We start from the raw sequence: 22,422 nt of genomic DNA on the forward strand, positions 1-22,422 counted from the left end.
AGGTAATTTCTTGGAAAGTACTTTTGCACGTTGCTGCTGCAGCATAGATAGTAGAGGCTAGAGGAAGATCTGATGGTTGCAGTGAACTGAAAAGTGATGTCTTCCAGAGCTCAAATCAAGTTGAATTCTGCCAATAATGGTGTGGGGAGAAGGGATGGCCAATGGCCACAGTGCCAGTAGATCTACAGCTACAGTAACGTCTGGGTCTGGGACAGATGCTCACCAATGGAGCCAGTGGAGCTCTCTTTGGCTATGCTGCTAAGATCACTAATGGTAAGATAGCAATGTACGTATAGTTGGGCGGAGTCCAACCACTGGCGAAGCGTGGTTGGACTCCGCCCAACTAATGTACGTATAGTCAGTACAGCACAGCATAAAATTTAACTCGGCCTCACTGCTTTATGGAATCGCTGTTTTGCTTTCTCTTCCTTGTTGTTGCAGTGTACCTTCCTCAAGTGATACGCAGTCAGATGGTTTTCCAGGTCTTCACCATGCTGAAGGTCTTCCTTGCCGCCACAGTGGGGGGTAAGCGACTGTATACGTACTTTATAGAGGAGATCTGGTGCTGTGTTTATAACTATATCAATTTGCTTTTTATGAATGCTGAAGGCTTTCATGTAGTATATGACCAATGTCCTTTCATAGAACAATGATAGAGCACTCTAGTACAATACCACCCTGAACACACACCTTACCCCCTCCCTCCCATTGCGTATCGACATTTTATCTCTTAAGATGCATGTGTGTTTGTATTACTGAACGTACATAGCCAGCCACAAGTCCTTCCAATCTTTAGCGCACAGTTGTTTTAATATACATGCATGAATCTGTATCAAAACAATCAGTGTTTTTATTTATAATTTTGGTTTCATTATTGTCCCTCCAGTGTCCTGGGATGGTGTTCACTCAGGTTGGGAGTGGGAACAAGGGAGCATGTGAGTCAATACTCTAGCAGCCATGAGTGTGTGTTCTCTTGAGACCTGAGCATAAAAGAAGAGTGTGTTCGAGCTCTATAATTATTTTAATACATGCTTGAGCTTTGTTGATAGTTTCCTAGGTACCCATCAAATAGCAATTGCATGTAGTGGTTGCATGTTGGTCAAATTACGATACTGTGTTTGGTACTTGCAATCACTATGTACCAGTGAAGCTCAAAGTAGTTTGAAGCCCTGGTTGCCAAGATGCCTATAGATGCATACATTCAATTAACATTTTGATGTTGTTTTCGTAATGTGCAGTGTACACTCTACTGGGCTGCTTCAGCGGGGCCCTGATATATGGAGTGCTGGAGCCAACATTGAGAAAGTGGTTCACTAAACTGGTGGAACAGAAGCAGACCGTTTGGTGAGTTGTACTGTGGTGCTGTGTGACACATGTGACTACATGGTGTATATCATGTGCCCTGCTGTACAACAACACAGTTGTAATACAACACGGCTGAGTGGATGAAATATTATCTCCTATAGCTCACTACCAGTCACTAATAATTAACGTATTTAACGTTTGTTTACTTTCATGAAATAAAAGCTGGGTATGCATCAATGTGATTGTGTTTCACTGTGTGCAGGGTTGATGAAATGGCTGGAGTATCCTACCTCGCAGCTGCCCTTCCCTTTGCCGTCGCTCTGGTTGGTGGACTGGTACTCACTGAGCTGTACGTACCCCCAAACAAACTGGTGAGCTAGCTAATGTGCAAGGAGAATAACCTGCCATTCCCAGTTCTCAAGGCAGGTGGCCCTAAAGTACTGCCTATATATATGCAGGCAAATAAATACGAATTCCTTACGTGATTGTGAAGGGCTGTGTCCATACACACAATGTTGTCTTAATATCCCTTGGGATCTGGGCATTCTTGTGGCCTTCTTCTGTGAAATTTGAGTACCTTAGCTGGTGCATTTCTGAAATAATTTTCTCACCCGGCCTTGCCAGCGGTGTCTCATCCAGTTATTGGAGGTGAGTCTTGTCCCTATATATACTAGCATAATTATGTTGGCATGTACTCTCAAACTATTATCCAAATCACAATAGAAACATTACTGGTATGTGCAGGTGTGGTGTTGTGGTTGTCTTTTATGTAACGATTGTCCCAGTGTTGACTAGGTCCTTCATGTTACTGTTTATGATTATGGACTGTCTGCGCAGGTCTGATAATGGGCTCTCTGCAACTACTTATTGGCTTTACAGTGGAGGACAGCCTTGGGGGGAGTAGCTCTTACTGCACCATTCTCTCCAGATTAGGTCTCTCTTCTCTCATCCCTTACTTTGAGAACTACCGCACTGGTTTTGCCAACTGGTGGCAGGTGAGAGCCCGGGCCATGAACCTTACACTCTGTTTGAACAACAATGGGATGGATTCGTAGTCACACTTATACAGTTACTATAATTATGGCTATTGTATATGTACTAGAACAATTCTTCAATTAGCGTTGCCTGTTTACACAATTAAGACAATAGCTAGAATATACACATAGTTGCATGCAATTTACGCTATGGTGACACAATGCCTACATAATTACTCACACTCCCACCACACACACGTCCAGGTGATCTACTGGCTTGGTGCTGTGAGTGCAGCTGCCCTGACCTCCTACGCCACTGGGACGTGGGCACGAGGGGACCCCATCACTCCGGGTATGGGCCTCATTGGTGGGTTCATGATGGTGTTTGGAGCACGACTAGCCTCTGGATGTACAAGGTGATTCACTTACCTGATGGCTGGAATTTACTTCTAGATGATTAATGAGTACCAATCCCTTTCACCTTCAGATCAAAGTGACTTAGCCACTAAGTAGATACGTATGAGGACTCTTGCTGCATTACAATTGTGTGATTATAGATTCAAGAATATCTTATACTTGCACAACTCTAGCTAGTACAGTAGACTCTCGCTATTCCGGCTCTCTGAAGTACGGCCACCTCGATACACCGGCTATTTAGTTTGGCACGGATTGCTAGCTAGATGTTTACTGCACAAATTAAAACTCGTCCTGAAATATAGCCACTCGCTATTCCGTATACTGGCCAGTACTGGCTACCCCACACTTGTAATTTTAACGACCGGATATGACGTTTTGGGTGTGGTTTGGCAGATAAAATTGGATTACGTAATGGTTAAATCATGTGCATGAGGTATCTATGTGTTATAGTGTCCCACAGCCCGAGGGATGAGGGATACTATAACCATAGATATACCGAATGCACATGATCTAGTTTACCCTACTTTTCATTGGCTAAACAAAACATTACCTCAGGCAAAACATTGTCTTTTTAAATCAAAGCCAGCAACAGTATTATCACTGTCAAGTTTTAGTCATACTGAACATGCTGAAAGAGTTCTGAACACTCAAGTTACCCCTGTATGGATGAACTATATAGATAGCCTGAACCTATTAGCTCTACCTACCTAGAGTCTACAAACAAGCTCTCTTGCAAGAAACATTTTGTTGCACCCTACCCAAGCCCCACATCTATTTGCTTCTGTGTAGCTAAAAAGGAACAGCTTGCAAACTCAAGCCAATTCAAGCCAATACTCAAGTTATACAACTTGGATGCGTATAAGAAAACAAATCCCCAGAAGACCTGCTTATACAATGACATTTATACAGACAATTATTATTATTCGTACTTTGTATTATTGCATTTAGAGTCACTTTTCTTGGTTCAGATGTCAAAAATTGACATCTCCAATCAGATTCGCAAGAATGCAATTAAACTGTCACATGATTCCACCTCACAGGAGGAGGTTGGTAGTACTTGACCTTTGTCATTTTTAAAACTATGCCAGTAGGCAATGGCTAACTTAAATTCCGATATACATCAACTACAATTGTTATTTCAAGTACAGAAAATCTTTTAAATCTGTATACGGGAGTAGAGATAATAGCCAGCCAGTTTTAGCATTGTCACCACGCCCATTTCCGCCACGCCTATTTTTTGACTGTCTGAAAGTAGAGGAGGTTGGACACGATCACGTGCACCACTTTTTTTGCTGAGCTGGCACAAAAATTGCCATTGAGTTCCAAACTTTATGTGCCTCTCTGGCTTCTTTTGATATAAAACTTTCATTAACCAACCCAATCCCCTCTATTCTGGCAAGTTATCAGTGCATACAGTGTTTACTAGATTCTTGCCAACCAGTACAATGCAAGCTGCATACGAACTATACTTTACCCTATAGTCTAGCTAATCTTGGTCCAGCCAGACAACAGACACAGCTAGTCCGGTGTTACAAGTCAGCAAAGTCTATAACTTTTTTATTACAGTTATTCGGTATCTATGGTAACGTGAGCAGAGACCTTAGGAATGTCACATGATTGATGACGCGTGGCCAACCTCCTCTGGTCTGAAAGTGACTCTGTTTGCAAGACTCTCTCCCCCCGGGAGTAGTTTGGCCTCGAGACTAAATAGAAATAGAGCACATAAGCAAATACACTCAAGTGGGATCTAAACTTAAATAGAGAGCAGAATGATTCATATCCTTCATTATTCCTCGAGACAGAACCGCAAAATTAGTCATTAATTTTGATTTGAGGTAAGATATTTTTTTAGTTGCGGCTATTATCTGAACTACAGCCACCTCGCTATTCCGGCCAAGCTGCGCTGTCCCAAGGGTGGCCGGATTAACGAGACATGCACCATGCATAGACTAGCGCGCATGACAAATTGTTGTAGCAAAAGGATATACAGTAGACTCTCGTTAATCCGATAATGTGTGTTCTCTCCTTGCAGTGGTCACGGTCTGTCTGGAATGGCACTACTGTCCTTCTCCTCTTTTGTCGCGGTGGCCGCCATGTTTGCTGGAGGGATTGGTCTGGAGAATGCTGTCAGACTCTTGCATAGCTAAAATAAACTCATATCATATGCATGCCATGTCATAGCCAGGGTATTGTACGTGCTGTTTTAATTTGAACTGTCCTGTGATCCCCATTTTATTATTTATTTGTCTTCTGCTGAATTTAACTGATTGATTTAAAACGTATACGTAATAATTATGTGAAGATATGCATGAGATTAATAATTATTTCTAGAACCTATACATGTAACCGGGATTAATCAGTTTACACAGTTGTTCTGCTGAGTTAGCACATCCACACTTGAGTAGGGCTGTCAACAGCACTCGATAGGTGGCATTAGATGGATCCTTCCTCTTCCATTTCTTCAAGGTGTGCAGTCTCATTAGCTCAACCTCACGCATGGCTTTGTATTCGATTTCTTCGATGTCTGTAGCTTTTAAGCCCAAATGACATGCAACTTGCTCCCATTTCTCCAAGTCATGATAAATGTCCAGAATTTGGTCATCACTGCACTCTTGGTCGATTTCATAGCCCACGATTCCAAATTTTGAGATGAATTCTTCCACACTTGGCAACTGGCTTGATTGCTGAGTACGGACATCTATAGGCAACTCTGTATATATACATTCAATAAATACAGGGTATAAATACTTGTACTATCACATGGTTTGATTGACAAACTGACCTGAATTTCCCAGCCATATGGTGTGTTTGGAACTGACTTCGGTGGATTTGGATTCGTCAACTGTACACTTGATGAAAGCCTCTTTCTGAAGGAGCACACCAGGGTGATGCTCAGATGTAGTAGACGCATCGTCAGGGCTGGGTGCAGACGTACAACCACAAGGACAGAAAAATGCTAAGTCAGGCTTTTCTTTGCTATAGCGCAGTGTCCTACATGACGAATCAATTCCAAGAAGGATCTGGTCTCGAACAACCGGGCACATTTGAAAACACACCCAAGGATTAGCGTTAACATGCACTTCAAAATAGGAAAACGAATCAATCAATGTGACAACACATATGCTTTCAGGGGGAGATAACATAACACAGTTTTGTGCGATAAGTTTTGGCTTTCCTCTATTGCAAACAAGAGTCCATCCTAATTTTTGAATGAGGAAAACCTGGAGACAACAGAAAACACCTGTCCTTGGCCAGCCTTTGGGGAACCGAATCAGTAAAGGATCTGCTATGGAGGAGGAGGATTGAATTCGACACTCTTCAATTTGATCGACAGGTAGCACGTCTAGCAGAGAAGGCATAAAGTATTCAGCAGATTGGGAGGTGAAATCTGATGCCACTTGCATTTCACTCGAAAAAGGTGTGAGAATTAAATGTTCCACAAATAGCTTGAGAAGATCTGAGGGAGTGAAAAGCTCATTAACGTAGTGCTTGTTAAATTCATTTAAGAACTCCAGTGTAATGATTCCTTGGTCTCGAAATTTTTGCCATTTTCCAGTTTTGGGGGTGTAGGAATTTGGCACAATGGTTGAAGGGTTGCTAACAGCTTCTCTCATACGATAAACATGTTTAACCAGCTCAGTTAGCTTGTCGAGGAGGACTTGAGTGCTTGTGAAGACCACATTGGGCAGGATATCGACATAGTAATGAAAAATGTGCTGCTCGTGGAAAAATTTGAAAGCCTCGATTAGACCGTCCTCAGAAATTTGAAGTTGTTCAGCTACCTCCAAGCATTCTTGCTTGCTCAGAACGTTTCGTTGAAGCTGGGAGGAAATGTTTTTAACACAAATTTCCAGAACATACCAGAACAGGGGAATATCAATCGCCTTTGAAGGAGACCTTTCAATTGCTAAACGAATTAAATCCGATACAATTTTCTCATGATCTCCAGGCAGTTTAGCATTGATAGGAAAGATAAGTTCATCCATTGCTTCGTTGAAGAATACCAATTGCTCGACAAACTCTGGGGTTAGTAATTTGAGCAGCTTCTCATTCTTTTTTTGCAACGTTTCAGAGCTCTCTTGAATTTTATCAAAAAACGTTCCAACAATCATTAATCTTGGTTTCTTGCCATCAGTGGTATGGGATTGCATGGAGCGAACTAAGCACTTGAGTGTTTCCACAGTGGTCAAGGTTGATCGATACGGATCAGATATCAACTCGTCGTCTTCGTAGTATTCTACCATTGGGCAATCGTCTAATTTTTCTGACAGACGAATAACAAGAATTGCAATGCTGAGGCCATGTACAAAATGCGGCAAGAGGTTATGGAAATGTGGTTGTCCCCCAGTATCCGTGAAGTAGATCCAGGTATCACCTAGCATTTTACTAGGGGTATTATCAGCTGGCAATGGACTTGCTAATTTAAATTTGGCCATTCGATCAGTTAATTCTTCGTGTACACTAGCAATGACTGCTCGAGGTTCCATTGATGAATCAACACTACTACTTGCATAGAAGTTAGTTGAATTGGATAGTGTTATGGGCAAAGCATTTACACCAAATAATGACATCCACCCACGAAATGTACTCAATTTTTTCAGTACATATAAAAGAGAGTTATCCGTAGGTATCTGATTTGAAAGGATAGCAACGGCACTAACTACAGTGTCTTGCAGCTGGCTTTCACTGATAGATGTCCATTTTCCACTTCGTAATCGGATCTTTGATCCCAATACATTCCGAACATGGCGAGGAGACTCTGTGTGTGTAGCTGGTGAGCCACTTGAGGATAAATCTGCAACGACCTGAATTCGGACTGCTGGATTAGTGAGGGGGGTACTAGTTCGTACGATCGGAGCTGGTTCGTCAAGAAGCATACAATTTGTAGATGTTTTTCCAACGCCAGCTTGTCCTTGAATGAGAGAATTGGTGATGGTCACCGAAACACACCCAGCATTTATGGCTGTACTGAATAGCACCTCTGATTCTGTAATTGAAAAATTCCAACTTAGTTTTAAAGCATGCACACTACTACAACTTACTCTTGATTTCCTTTTGTAATATATCAATGGAATCCGTAACACGTTTTAGTTTTTCAATAGTATTGTGTGCATCTGCTCCACCTGTTCTAGTCAGCATTTCCAGTCTTTCTTTTTCCTGTATTACAATTAAGACAAGTGATTTCACAGCTACTGCAATAGACATACACAAGACTTGCGCATAGTTACATCCTCTGCCTGGACATGTACCTGATTGTATGTGCCCAGCTTTTTACGCAATGGCCCTGCAAGAGGGTTAAATAGGGTTGCAAGAGCCTGAGCATCTTCTTCTGCTATGATATCGCCAATCTGTGATAAAGTATAAGCCGTTCCGTTAATACCACTTATTATAAAGTCAATTCTATGTACTTTTAGGGGAGGGGGAGAGAGGCAGAAGGATTTTTAAGAATGACAAGGGATTTTATTTATTTAGTCTCCATGCACCACTCTAATAGGACCCACATGCAGCCAATGACCACTAGACTCACCCTCTTTAGTCTCAAAGCTATTTCACGAGCCCTTGCATCCAATGTTGATGATGCCATGATCGTTTGAGATTCGAGCTCTACATATAGGAATGAATATTATTATACGGGTTGTTACATGTATAGATTGTTCGTATACCTTCGAAAAAATACGTCCACCCTTTTCATTAACTTTAGGAATGAAAATGGGCGTAATTTCGCGGACGGCGAGATTTTACTTGACCCACCAAATAATCAGCTTATAATTATACATAATTATACTTGTGAACATTTTCATTTATTGATAGCAATTACCTTACATACAAAGGAATGCATTCTTTGACAACAATGACATTCTTAAACTAAAGGATGGAAAATTTGTAGGCCGAGAGTTTTCTGGTACAGTGAAGCCTCCATTAACGACCACCTCCGAAGAGCAACCACACGCTATATAACGACCAAGAGCTCAGGTCCAGATTGAAACTACAATGACTGCAACCTCTCAGGAATGACCACCTCTAGACTACTCTGTATAACAAGCAGCTTATTTCTAGTTTGGAGGTTGAAAAATTGTATTGAAGTCCTGGCATCGCATATTTAGAGGGTCGCATCTAATTGGAGGTAGCTCTACAGGCTTCGATTTCAGGCCGCTTAAAAACACTGATTTTCCAGTGGGCCACATCGAGACTAGGAAGTGGCTACATTTACCTCTGTTTTAGAACGCGACATTAAAAAACAATTGTCAACGCAGCTGTCGCTACTTTTAGAGGTCAGAAAATTGCCTGAGCTCGAGGGTGTCACATATTTGGAGGGTCCTTAAATCGAGGTTTTACGGTACAGTACGTGTGTGTCTGTGTGTCTGTTCCAGCTGTAACTGCTTAACTGTTGCAATGCGATGAAAACTAACAGCTTCTATAGGCTTCTAGCCACGTTCTCTTGGATTTGCAAACTAAAACTTCTTTCTCGAGTTATGGCTATAGTTTGACCATAGTAGAAGGGAAGGTGATTGGCAATGGAAATCGTTCACGTGATACTTCTACAATGAAGTCTATGTAATAATTATGCATAATAATTATTGTGTTATAAATAGACGGGGGCGTATGTCTAAAAATAGGAATTACTTACCGTATTTACTTGATTAAACGCTTCATATCGAAGTCTGTAAAGGGGGCGTTTAAACAAGATGAGCGTTTATTGGTCATGTCTACTCCAAACTCTTGCACACAGCAGTTATTATGCTCTTTTTGGCTGCTGCCACAGCTCTCAGCTAAAATCTTAAGTCATAGGAGTGGTGTTTCTCCCCCTGTGTTGGTATCTCTCTCTCTGCCATCATAAAAAGTATCTACATTCTATGCTGCCATGCTTGCAACTGGTTCTACGTGCTAGTTCAGCTCCACCCACAGCGCCACGCCCATACATGAGCGATTATTTAAGATGGGCAGTTCTATTGACCTTTTACCAGGCGTTTAAACGAGATGGGCGTTAAATCAAGGAGGGCGTAAATACGATATTCAGATTAGAATTCGGAATAGGCCTGTTTACATGAACGCAAATAGGTTTAATCCGGCCGGATTAAGGCTTCGTGTAAACTGGTCTTAGACTATATATGCCCATGATCTAACCATTTTTTGGTAAATCGATGCCATGGCCCATAGGCCAGTAGTAGTCTTGCAAGTCCCGCCCCTTCACTCACTCAGGATCTGGCAACAGTCCCTGCACCAGGATCTTGGCGCCGCCTATCAGATTGTAGACGTCATCATCATCCCACTCATATCATAAAACCACAAACCACACCCACACAATGTCATGGATTAGCATGCTGATAGGTTGAGCAGCTAAGCTGCCACGCCCATGTATAGAGTGGGTCCACTGGGACAACTCCACATGCACACTGTTACCAGACCCTGAATAGGCCTTGCCCAATTATGCTCAAAATTTTGCCTATTAGTCTAGTGTAGGTCTCATGCATTGTACCTATTAGTCTTTAATTCATATCAATTAGTATTACCCATTATAGTCTCAAAATTATCAACGAGAATTATACTGCAACATCACAGACGCTTCTATATAATCTTCTAAAGAAGTATTATTGGTGAAAGAAAAAAGTCAACTGATCTAGTACTATACTAGCACCTTCCATACGTATATACTCAGTCTAGCCACGATGTGGACCATGTGCTCAGAAGTACGTGTAAAGGTTAACTATTACATTATTCATGCTATTGAGCGAGCAATACCTCGATTTAAGGCGACCCTCCAAATATGCGACACCCAGGAGCTTCAGCAATTTTCTGACCTCTAAAAGTAGCGACAGCTGCGTTGACAATTCTTTTTTAATGTCGCGTTCTAAAATAGAGGTAAATGTAGCCACTCCCTAGCCTCGATTGTAGCCCACTGGAAAATCAGTGTTTTAAGTGGCCTGAAATCGAGGCAAGTAGACTCTGTAAAATTACCTCCAATTAGATACGACCCTCTAAATATGCGACACCAGGACTTCAATTTTTCAACCTTCAAAAGAAGCGACCTCCGGCTTCGTAATTATTAAAAAGTGTCGCTTTAAATCGAGGTCTTACGGTAATAGAGGCTAATATTTTTTGCCTATTAGGCTGGCAATCAATGCTCCACTGCACTGCACCTATTAGTTTCAAAATTATGCTAGCATAATTGGGCAAGGCCTAACCCTGAATGAGTGAAGGGGCTGGACTTGCGAGACTAGGGCCAGTGGATTGACTGGGTTTTGAGCTTAGTATTAAACTTGATACATAAACTTGTACACATCTAGATTTTAATAATTAGGGATCAAGTCTCAGTCATGAAGTGTCTAACTTGGTTATTACCTCAGACTGTTTTGAGTACAGTAATAGAGCAGTATAGCCAGAGCAGCACTTCGAGCAGACTCTGCGCACTAGTCAGTAGTATAGTCAGAGGTAGGACAGCTAGCCGGTTGACCTGCATTCCTAGCATAACAGGGTGTTACGCCCCAGAGGAGGTTGGAAGGAAGTTCAGTCACGTGCAAAAATATGTGCTGAGTCAGCGCTATTATTATTGTGTCTAGTCAGCAGTTTAGCGCCGACTCAGCACTGGACTGGTTTATGCATACAGCGGTTTTCAGAGTTCCATTTGCAATGTCTAGAGCGGAAGTACCTGTCACGTGAACCGTTACGTAACAAGATTGAAGTTCTATCATTCTAAACCGATTTTTTTCCAATACATGATTTGGGAGAATCAACCTTGGAAATAGCCTTTGCAAGCCTTTGGCATCACCGCTGAAGCTATCCTTGAGATTGTAAGCACTTCCAATAGTTTTGTGAGCTACTATTAGTAACACAGGACTGGATGTCTGGAGCTAAGAGAGATTCTACTGTCTATATGACTCATCAGCTTGCAGCAACACAAAATGAGTAGGCAGGCCGGGGCAGTCACTTCAACCAGTTTCTTATATAATACTGAGAAGCTACACGCTTATTTCAGACTTCTCTGAATAACTAGTAACGAATAACTTTGTCTGTAAAATTTATATTGAAAACTCATGTAAAAAAACTTGCCTGACTCAGCAATATTTGTGCTCCCGTGATGTTGTCCAACCTTAAATGTTTGGGAATATCACGTGACCAGTGACTTCCGCTCTAGACATTGGAGATGCAAGAACTCTGAAAACCGCTGTAGATTGAAGAGTTAGTCTTCAATCTATGGTTTATGCTCAGAGGAGGTTGGAAGGAAGTTGAGATCACGTGCAAAAATAGCTCTAAATGTGCTCTAAATGTGCTGAGTTGGCGCTACTGAAGAAGCTGAAGACACTGTCTGGTTCCTATGCTTATAAGCTTCAGATATTAATTGACCAGATAGCACAATTAAGAGAAGAATTAGGTAAAGTAACTCGTTCTTTTTGGTTCATCGTAAGCCTTTAAATTTACACACAGGCTCGTCTGAGGGCATTGTCGATACTAGTCAACTGCACACAGTGAAAGAGTTAGTCAGAAGAACTAAGGAGACATGTCAGTCCATCTCCACTGAGCACAAGGACATCCACGCCTCCATCTCTAAGTTTGGAAAGGCCATTGACAAAGTACGCACATTTATTCGAACACTATACATATTGTGTTCCAATTCCTACATACGTGTAGTGCACCATAGAGTAGTGATACTCATATCAATGTTACAGTCACACTGTACTGTGTTGTACACAATGCACACAGCCCCGCCTTACACCACACCCCCACCCCCACAGAGCTTGCAGGCGGACATATCTGGTCTGGGTGTGGAGGGGGTGCTGTCTGACAAGAGTCACTCTCGGGAGCTGGATGCTGCTATCTGTGAGCACCTGTTCCGACAGGGGAGACTGGACATTGGGGAGATGATTATCGAGGTGGGTAGTCAAGGGGAGGGGCTGAGTAGTTTGCGCAGTCATGATGTCATTATAAGTTGCTACATGTATGTGGATCATTGATGAATAGCTCAGGGAAACTCCTTTTCGGAAAAAGGCCATCGGTTTGTGTGGCATGATTTGATAAGAAACATGTGCTAGACTCTCTGTAAATTCATTGTTCTGATTTGTTATTGATAGTATGTACAGTTAAATGTCTGGTTGATCCTCATCCCTGTGACTTGTCTTACATGTGCATGTACACGTACATGTGTAGTACTGTCACTACATCTGTGTGTGCCTGTGCAGGACAGTGGCATCAGTGTGGACCCCGTCTACATGGAGCAATTCACTGGACTCAACAGAGTGTTAGAGGCCCTCAGGGACAGAAACATGGAACCAGCACTCGAGTAAGCTGAGAAATGTTGTTTTTACCAGTACCTCTATATGGTAATGTTCCTCACTTTTATTGGTTTGTAGGACAATTAGTGTCTTTTCCACAATCAGGCTTTCCCAGTTTATAATTTAGGAGATATGAAGCAAAGATGCAAAGAGGTGGTATTGATAAACTTTGAGCATCCCTGGCATTTAAGGGGGTTGAGAAGTAACGTGAAGTGTAACTTTAACATCAGTGTGAGTGGGTAACGCAAAAAGTGTTCTACCCACTTCTTATGCAATCACACCAGGGACTACATTTAATATTCATATCCCATTAAATTTTAAAAAGTGGAAATAGATATAACGATTTGCTTGAGCTGTAGTACTGGTGTTCATTATGATCACCCCCTCCCCCGTGAATATGCCAAACCGGTTATTGTTATTGGTGGAGAATTTCCAGTAGGCCTGATCTTGAGTTTCATTTTCCATTCATGAAAGAGTATATCATGAATAGGTTGTTACATTTTTGTAGCGAATAGTGTTTAAACAGTAGAAACTTGATATAGTTGGATGGCTGTATTTGTATCTTCCTGTCATGTAATATTGTATGGATGTGATACAGGTAGTGTGCACTTCTCACGCATTAAGTATCACTCCACGTACACGTAGTACACTCACCCTTCAAAGCTACACACAGTGTGTAGTTGCATTGAGTCAATGTGTTTGTGTGACTGGTATGAATTTGTGTATAATACACACTCTTTGTTGCAATTTGTGTCAATTGCTTGTTTTTCAATGTGTGTTAATTTGTCACAGGTGGGCGTTGATTCACAAGGACCAGCTCCAACACCACGGCAGCTGTCTCGAGTTCAAGCTCCGCCAGCTTAAATTCATTGACCTTTTAACTTCTGGACAAACTCGGAAGCTCTGGCGTACGCTAAAGTTCTTGGGCAGTTTGTGCCAAGACACACAAAAGGTTTGCTAAAATTGGTCCACAGCACACACATACAGGTACATGGACACTATAATAGTTGCCTTGGTACTTGATACGTGTATGAATTGATTGAAAATCCCGTATGTATTGATCAGATGTTTGTGTTTAGAGTGTCTTGAATAGTGGGGTTAAACGTGTAATGATTGAATGTGTGCTGGTATGCTCACATGCGTACCGATACATTTACCCTGTGTGTACACTAACACAAAGTCTGCAATGTCATAACAATCTAGTACTGTAGATCTATCACAGTATTGGATTGCACACACATGCACACATTCTACAGTATCTATAGTCTAACGTCAAAGAAGATTTCCCATAACCTTTCATTAGAATTCCTAGAACTAGATTATGTGTAACAAACGTTATGCTTTTGAGGTTGTCCACCCATTGATACACATACAGTAATTATGCCTCGAGGCGTAGCCGCACGAGGGATACGGTAAAGCTGACTGTGTGTGTGTCTGTGTGTGTGTGTATTCCAGCAGTAACTGCTCAACGGTTGCAATGCGACGAAAACTAACAGCTTCTTTAGGCTTCTAGCCACGTTCTCTTGGATTTTGATTCGTGGATTAGCAAACTAAAGCTTCTTTCTCTAGTTATGGCTAGTTTGACTCACATTGAAGGCTGTTGCAGTCTCTTCAGAATCTTTCATAGCATCATCTGTTCGCACAAACTTTCTATTCAACATATGAGTTAGCCTTGAACTAAAGCGCTAGCTTTTTGTTAGCTACAAGACTCAAAAAATATCTGTTAAAACAGCTAGCTAGCAGTAGCCATTTGTGAAAATTGATCTCTTTGGACACACCCTTTAATTATTGCTGTGGATGTAATGCGCATGCGCGCTCATTCCCCATGTGTGAGAAAATAATATCCAAGATCCAGATCCAGATCCTCCTGGCAGAATCATCTTTGTCTTGAGGGCTAGGGCCTGGTAAGCCATAAAACACTACCATATAACAATATTAATATAGATAACAATATGCATGTACAGGTCTTTTCTTCTTAGATATTATATACACTGAACTACAGATCCTGGAAGAATCAATTTTCTTCTTTCTTGAGGTCCTGGTAAGCCACATAATACAACAATAGATGCATGTAAATAAGTGTTTTCTTCTCAGTGACTTTATATAGATAAGCTAACTTTAGATAACATTCTAATACTTTTGAGCGAAAGCAAAAACATGGCGAGAGGCATTAGCACAGCGCCAGCTTGAACACTAGTTATATCGGTTTATCTAAAGCATCCACTTGTTGTATTGCATGTACTAGTCTCAATCTGTGACACCTTGGAATCTCACTATTCATAGTAGTTTTAATTATGCAGTCTGTCCTAACCTCCCCCACCGCTGCGACTATTGGCTTTCACTTAATACACCATTATGCGTGGGAATTGTTTGGGTGAATTTCCCAGTAGGTAATATCATTCTGTTACAGCGCTTTGAGCCCTAAAAGAAATATACATGTATGTACTTGCTCTACATGTAACTGCTCGATCATGTACGTTTTATTGTGCTGTTAAGTTGCATACCGCCCCCACAGAGATAAAACGGCTGATGGGATGCTTCCTGTTTGCCAACAGGGGGCTGGAGATGAGCCCTTATTCCGACCTTCTTGACCCCTGGCACTGGACAGATGTGGCGGACATATTTGCCAGGGATGCCTGCAAGCTGTTAGGTCTCTCTCTGGAGAGCCCTCTCGGTGTAAGGTTCGTACGCTAGTACCGTAATTTATCTGCTTTTCAGGTGTTGTAAGTACTGGACAGTTTATGGAATACTTGCTAGTGCTGGTTTTCAGCTGTGGCTGTACAGTTGCTTTTGTATGTTTGTACTTGGAAAGGAAACACAGCACACCTGTTAGAAGTCTTTTAATCTTGTGTACAAGTAAAATTTCAATTTTAAAACAGTAGGAAAGATGGTTGGAATGTTGTAATATTAACCCTAGCTATTCCCTGCATGTCAACAGAAGCCTCATTGGACTGTGTGTACCTGTGTGCCTGGTAACTGACTGTGTTTATGCTCATACATACATGTAGCAGTTTCTGTTTGGATTCTAGGTAAATTTTATCTACCTTTGGTTCCCCTGCCCTTCCTCTCACTTCATTGCCAGCAACATTTCTCTGTTTTCTCTCTCATGAGTTATTGATCCCCCCCTTCCCACACACACACAGCCTCTCTGTGGGGTGCTCCGCCCTGCCTCAGCTGCTGCGACTGCGTAGTGTGATGGTGCAGCGACAAGTGTCGGACATGTGGACTAGAGACGAGCTTCCCTGCGAAGTCAGTCTGGGCTGGGATCGTCGCTATCATTCCGTCTTCACTTGCCCCATCCTAAGACAGCAGACTACAGGTAGTGATGTGTTGTGTGTTGTATCAAGGGCGTATAAAGGAAAAAAGGGCATGCAGCAGCTTGCGAGCAAAAACTAAAATGGGCGGTGGAAAACTACATAATAGATTTTTGCGTACAGTGCATAGTATATCCGGTCTGTGGCTTTAGTTACTCGCACGTAGGGTTGATAGTCAGTTGCATGCCCTCTTCTTTATACGCCCTTGGTGGTACATGTATGTTGTGTGTATATTTCTGAAGCTATATTCCTGAATTGTGTACAGTTTTTCTGTATAACATTGTGTTGTGTAAGTGACTCGTACACACTTGTTGGCACATTGTCAGCAACATCCTTAGGATCTGATAGAAAACCTTGGCTGTGTAGTAGTGTTCTGTAAGTGCAGGAGTAGATGTGTAAATGTACAGGTCCTGTGGTGTAATGGTTAGCACCTGAGACTCTGAATCTCAATATCCAAGTTCAAATCTCGGCAAGACCTAAATTGTTGTTCTCTTTTTTGTAGATGCTAATCCTCCGGTACGATTGGTGTGCGGACATTCCATCTCCAAAGATGCCATGAAGAAGCTCACTCTAGAAGGTATATGTGCTACCGTATAGCGGGTAATTCACCAAAAAATACAAGAACATTCAATTTTGTGTATGTAATGTCTGTTTGCTGCTTTTTTTTACTTTTTTCTTTAGTGATCTTTAACCATTAATTTTTTTCAAGTGACTTGCTATATAGAGGGGCGTGGTAAAAGGTGGAAAGTACTTTGCACGTTGCTATGCTAATATGCAGTTGCAGTGAACTGAAAAGTGATGTCTTCCAGAGCTCAAATCAAGTTGGATTCTGCCAGTAATGGTGTGGGGAGAGGGATGGCCAATAGTCACAGTGCCAGTAGATCTACAACAACGTCTGGGTCTGGGACAGAGTATCATTGGCTCAAGATGCTCACCATTGGAGCCAGTGGAGCTCTCTTTGGCTATGCTGCTAAGATCACAAATGGTAAGATAGTCTACGTATAGTCAGTGCAGCACAGCATAAAAATTAATTTGGCCTCGCTGCTTTATGGGGATCGCTGCTTAGCTTTCTCTTCCTTGTTGTTGCAGTGTACCTTCCTCAAGTGGATTCGCAGCCAGATGGTTTTCCAGGACTTCACCATGCTGAAAGTCTTCCTTGCCGCCACTGTGGGGGGTAAGCGACTGTATGCGTACTTTACAGATAGAGATCTGGTGCTGTGTTTATAACTGTATCAATTTGCTTTTTCCATGAATGCTGAAGGCTTTCATGTAGTATATGACCAATGTCCTTTCATTTGATTTATAGAACAATGATAGAGCACTCTAGTACCAGTGGCGTATCCAGCTAGGGGCTCAGGGTGCTCAAGCACCCCCCTAAGCTTAACATTAATTACTGCAACTTGCTGAGAGCTGAGCCTGAGCTTGCACTACGGAGCTAGCTAGAGCTTGCAGAAGAGTTTCATGAGTTTTTATACTGATTGGAGAGTCAGACCACACCTTCAGATAATAAGTTTCCTGGGCATGCGTACTGACTTATTAAAGCTGCATGCTACAAAATAGTACAAGTCAAGAGCCTGCATCAGAGAAGGTTGTTCTTTCTCACTGTCAGTGTCTATATATTCAGCCAACATCACCAGCAGAAACTTGATCACACTCTAAATACCAGGCAGAAGACAAAAACAAAACAATAATTAAACAATGGTTTCAATACAGATTTTCTTTGTGATAGTATAATTATTGTGCACTCTGCCTGTCACTAGCTGCTCAGCAGAGAGGTCTTTCAGTAGTCTGAAGAGAATATGAAGACAGCATTACGATAACACAGAATGATTGACTAACTGGACTATTTCTTCTATATAATTATATATACACATACACTGTGAAATACCTGTATAGTAGATATTGATATAGCTATAATTATAGATGAGTCAGTTAAGGCAATGGTAGAGTTGATATCTTCTCCGTTCTGGGATTGTTCTTTGTAATTAGGGTGTGTCCTCTGTCATGCGCAGTAAAACGTGGGTGTGGCTTCCGGTGCATGGGCGGGACCCAAAATTTTCGCGCTGTCGCGCGACCTGAGCACCCTCCTACTGATATTCCTAGAAACGCCACTGAGTACAATACCACCCTGAACACACACCTTACCCCCCTCCCTCCTCCTATTGCAGGCACAGTGTGGTTTATGCTGCTCTCCAGACTCTCCTCCACTCGTGGCCTCTTTCAGTCCATTTGGAGAAATTTTGCCTCCTGTATTCTAAGTAAAAAAATGTTTGCTTTCATTGGAGGTGGTCTAATACTGGGCATGGGGATGACCATCTGTGGATCGGTGAGAGATTGTTTGTTAACTAATGTATCGATATAATAACATTTTATCTCTTAAGATGCATGTGTGTTTGTATTACTGAACGTACATAGCCAGCCGCAAGTCCTTCCAATCTTTAGTGCACAGTTGTTTGTATTACTGAAGGTACATAGCCGCAAGTCCTTCCAATCTTTAGCGCACAGTTGTTTTAATATACATGCATGAATCTGTATCAAAACAATCAGTGTTTTTATTTATAATTTTGGTTTCATTATTGTCCCTCCAGTGTCCTGGGATGGTGTTCACTCAGGTTGGGAGTGGGAACAAGGGAGCATGTGAGTCAACACTCTAGCAGTCATGAGTGTGTGTTCTCTTGAGACCTGAGCATAAAAGAAGAGTGTGTTCGAGCTCCATAATTGTTTTAATACATGCTTGAGCTTTGTTGATAGTTTCCTAGGTACCCATCAAATAGCAATTGCATGTAGTGGTTGCATGTTGGTCAAATTACGATACTGTGTTCGGTACTTGCAATCACTATGTACCAGTGAAGCTCAAAGTTTGAAGCTCTGGTTGCCAAGATGCCTATAGATGCATCCATTCAATTAACATTTGATGTTGTTTTCGTAATGTGCAGTGTACACTCTACTGGGCTGCTTCAGCGGGGCCCTGATATATGGAGTGCTGGAGCCAACATTGAGAAAGTGGTTCACTAAACTGGTGGAACAGAAGCAGACCGTTTGGTGAGTTGTACTGTGGTGCTGTGTGACACATGTGACTACATGGTGTACATCATGTGCCCTGCTGTACAACAACACAGTTGTAATACAACACGGCTGAGTGGATGAAATATCATCTCCTATAGCTCACTACCAGTCACTTATTGTACAAATAATTAACATATTTAATGTTTGTTTATTTTCATGAAACAAAAGCTGGGTATGCATCAATGTGATTGTGTTTCACTGTGTGCAGGATTGATGAAATGGCTGGAGTTTCTTACCTCGCAGCTGCCCTTCCCTTTGCTGTCGCTCTGGTTGGTGGACTGGTACTCACCGAGCTGTACGTACCCCCAAACAAACTGGTGAGCTAGCTAGTGTGCGAGGAGAATAACCTGCCATTCCCAGTTCTCAAGGCTAGGTGGCCCTAAAAAGGGCTAGGTACTGCCTATAATTATGCAGGCAAATAAATACGAATTCCTTACATGTTTAATGTGATTGTGAAGGGCTGTGTCCATACACACAACGTTGTCTTAATATCCCTTGGGATCTGGGCATTCTTGTGGCCTTCTTCTATGAAATTTGAGTACCTTAGCTGGTGCATTTCTGAAATAATTTTCTCACCCATGTATAGGCTTTGCCAGCGGTGTCTCATCCAGTTATTGGAGGTGAGTCTTGTCCCTATATATACTAGCATAATTATGTTGGCATGTACTCTCAAACTATTATCCAAATCACAATAGAAACATTACTGGTATGTGCAGGTGTGGTATTGTGGTTGTCTTTTATGTAACGATTGTCCCAGTGTTGACTAGGTCCTTCATGTTACTGTTTATAATTATGGACTGTCTGCGCAGGTCTGATAATGGGCTCTCTGCAACTACTTATTGGCTTTACAGTGGAGGACAGCCTTGGGGGGAGTAGCTCTTACTGCACCATTCTCTCCAGATTAGGTCTCTCTTCTCTCATCCCTTACTTTGAGAACTTCCGCACTGGTTTTGCCAACTGGTGGCAGGTGAGAGCCCGGGCCATGAACCTTACACTCTGTTTGAACAACAATGGGATGGATTCGTAGTCACACTTATACAGTTACTATAATTATGGCTATTGTATATGTACTAGAACAATTCTTTAATTGTTTACACAATTAAGACAATAGCTAGGTTACCAGAAAATATACACGTAGTTGCATGCAATTTACGCTATGGTGACACAATGCCTACATAATTACTCACACCCCCACCACACACATGTCCAGGTGATCTACTGGCTTGGTGCTGTGAGTGCAGCTGCCCTGACCTCCTACGCCACTGGGACGTGGGCACGAGGGGACCCCATCACTCCGGGTATGGGCCTCATTGGTGGGTTCATGATGGTGTTTGGAGCACGACTAGCCTCTGGATGTACAAGGTGATTCACTTACTGTAGCTTACTTTTAGAAGGTCTACTATGAATTAATGGGTACCACCTGTCAGATCAAAGTGACTTAGCCACTAAGTAGATACGTATGAGGACTCTTGCTGCATTAAAATTGTGTGATTATAGATTTTGTTATACCCTAGCTAGTACAGTAGACTCTCACTATTCCGGCTCTCTGAAATACGGCCACCTCGATATATCGGCCATTTGGTTTGGCACGGAATGCTAGCTAGATGTTTACTACGCAAAACTCACCCTGAAATACGGCCACTCGCTATTCCGTATTATACTGGCCAGTACTGGCTGCTCCAAACTAGGTTTTCATACGACCATAATTTGGCAGATAAAATTGGATTACACTTAATAGAGAGCCGTTAATCCTCGAGACAGAACCGCAAAATTAGTCATTTGATTCGAGGTAAAGTCGTTTTAGCTGCGGCTATTTCTGAAATACAGCCACTTCGCTATTTCGGCCAAGCTGCGCTGTCCCAAGGGTGGCCGGATTAACGAGTGTCTAATGTATATCCTTTTTCTACAACATTTTGATCATAATTATCATGAACGCTAATCTTCTATGGTGCGTGCTCTCCTTGCAGTGGTCACGGTCTGTCTGGAATGGCACTGCTGTCCTTCTCCTCTTTTGTTGCGGTGGCCGCCATGTTTGCTGGAGGGATTGGTCTGGAGAATGCTGTTAGACTCTTGCATAGCTAGAATAAACTCATGTCATGTCCTGAAAACTGTCCTGTGATCCCCAATACCCATTTTATTTATTTGTATTCTGCTGTTGTATCCATGCAATTCAGTGTGACTGTAATTGAACAATTCACAACAGTTTTTGTTCTGTTTTTGGTGGCTGGAATTACATGCATGCAATTGTACATGCAGTAAAGTGCATCAAATAGGGGTTGGTAGATTATTCGAGATATTACCTATTATTTATGCTATTCTTTTATCAAGTAAACAGCCTATTATTCTTTTCAAATCGCCTATTTTTTATTCCCACACTATTCCTCCGAAGCACAACAGAGGCCCCATGTCGACACACAAGTAACATCAAACTATAAATAATTGCTGAGTGACTCTATAATTATTAACACAAATTGCAAGGAGATAATTAACCAGTACTTCCTATTTATACTATAATAATGACTCGTACTGACCTGTATTTCTGTGAAACCTGCCTATTATTCTCGTTATAAATTATTCCAGCATAATTCTTACCAAAAAATGTGCTAAAAATTATGCTAGCATAATCTACCAACGCCTAGCATCAAACCATATGCATGCATAATTATGCTGTTGAGTAAATTTTTAGCCTCGAATCCAGGTGTATATTAATCGGCCTGGTCTCGAGGCTAGTAAATTTACCACAGGAACCATGCACAAATGTCTCACTATAAAAGCAATATTTGCAGTATTGGGTGGGATGAGGGTCTTAGGTCTCAAAAGGTCACTTTTCCCCAGCGCAATATGTCATATACTGGCACTGCATGCTATTCCTTTGATCTCAAAGGTCAAATTAAAGGCAAGACATTTTTTGATAGATAAAAGGACCGGTAGTTGTCCTTAACAACGCTGGTAACAGTGATTGATTATACATGGTCGCCAATCTTTGGTAATTTACTCTTATATACACGTAACCGGCAGTTGTTCTCATGTGTGCAGTGTTGTTTTTTAATGGTGATCTGGGCACTGGAACAAATATCA

The 22,422-nt window shown here is 41.8% G+C and overlaps 4 protein-coding genes and 1 long non-coding RNA gene across 6 annotated transcripts; 3 read left to right on the forward strand and 2 right to left on the reverse strand.

The window, feature by feature from the left end:
• LOC135330985 (uncharacterized) lies at positions 1–21,558 on the forward strand. The gene is made up of 9 exons (XM_064525982.1): positions 1–273; positions 442–525; positions 887–935; positions 1,239–1,344; positions 1,568–1,676; positions 19,931–19,964; positions 20,154–20,311; positions 20,555–20,706; positions 21,312–21,558. Exons 3-9 carry the CDS (start codon positions 896–898, stop codon positions 21,424–21,426), a joined length of 714 nt encoding a protein of 237 aa, XP_064382052.1. The 5' UTR covers positions 1–273; positions 442–525; positions 887–895; the 3' UTR covers positions 21,427–21,558.
• LOC135330986 (uncharacterized) lies at positions 1,722–4,976 on the forward strand. The gene is made up of 4 exons (XM_064525984.1): positions 1,722–1,953; positions 2,143–2,300; positions 2,544–2,695; positions 4,729–4,976. The coding sequence occupies exons 2-4, from the start codon at positions 2,151–2,153 to the stop codon at positions 4,841–4,843; spliced, it is 417 nt and encodes a 138-aa protein (XP_064382054.1). The 5' UTR covers positions 1,722–1,953; positions 2,143–2,150; the 3' UTR covers positions 4,844–4,976.
• Positions 4,929–11,165, reverse strand: LOC135330979 (uncharacterized). Of its 2 annotated transcripts, XM_064525971.1 has the most exons (7): positions 11,037–11,149; positions 9,822–9,935; positions 8,224–8,300; positions 7,946–8,044; positions 7,739–7,853; positions 5,479–7,683; positions 4,929–5,406 (listed from the first exon to the last, which is right to left on the reverse strand). In XM_064525971.1, exons 2-7 carry the CDS (start codon positions 9,850–9,852, stop codon positions 5,024–5,026), a joined length of 2,910 nt encoding a protein of 969 aa, XP_064382041.1. In that variant the 5' UTR covers positions 9,853–9,935; positions 11,037–11,149; the 3' UTR covers positions 4,929–5,023. The 2 variants fall into 2 exon arrangements, with proteins under 2 accessions (XP_064382041.1, XP_064382042.1); XM_064525972.1 differs by lacking the exon at positions 9,822–9,935 and having other exon boundaries at positions 11,037–11,165.
• LOC135330984 (E3 ubiquitin-protein ligase RMND5A-like) lies at positions 11,429–17,211 on the forward strand. Its single transcript, XM_064525981.1, is given in 10 exon segments — positions 11,429–12,066; positions 12,120–12,265; positions 12,428–12,565; positions 12,872–12,972; positions 13,757–13,854; positions 13,857–13,916; positions 15,480–15,645; positions 16,108–16,283; positions 16,781–16,855; positions 17,057–17,211. Coding segments are annotated over 10 exon segments (1,092 nt in total). The 5' UTR covers positions 11,429–11,948; the 3' UTR covers positions 17,071–17,211.
• LOC135331025 (uncharacterized) lies at positions 17,909–18,335 on the reverse strand. Its single transcript, XR_010392905.1, has 2 exons — positions 18,167–18,335; positions 17,909–18,066 (listed from the first exon to the last, which is right to left on the reverse strand). It is a non-coding gene; the product is annotated as an uncharacterized LOC135331025 (long non-coding RNA).
• Positions 21,559–22,422: the final 864 nt, after the last annotated feature.

Source organism: Halichondria panicea, chromosome 2, assembly GCF_963675165.1.
Source record: "Halichondria panicea chromosome 2, odHalPani1.1, whole genome shotgun sequence".
In the NCBI taxonomy this organism is placed as follows: domain Eukaryota; kingdom Metazoa; phylum Porifera; class Demospongiae; order Suberitida; family Halichondriidae; genus Halichondria; species Halichondria panicea.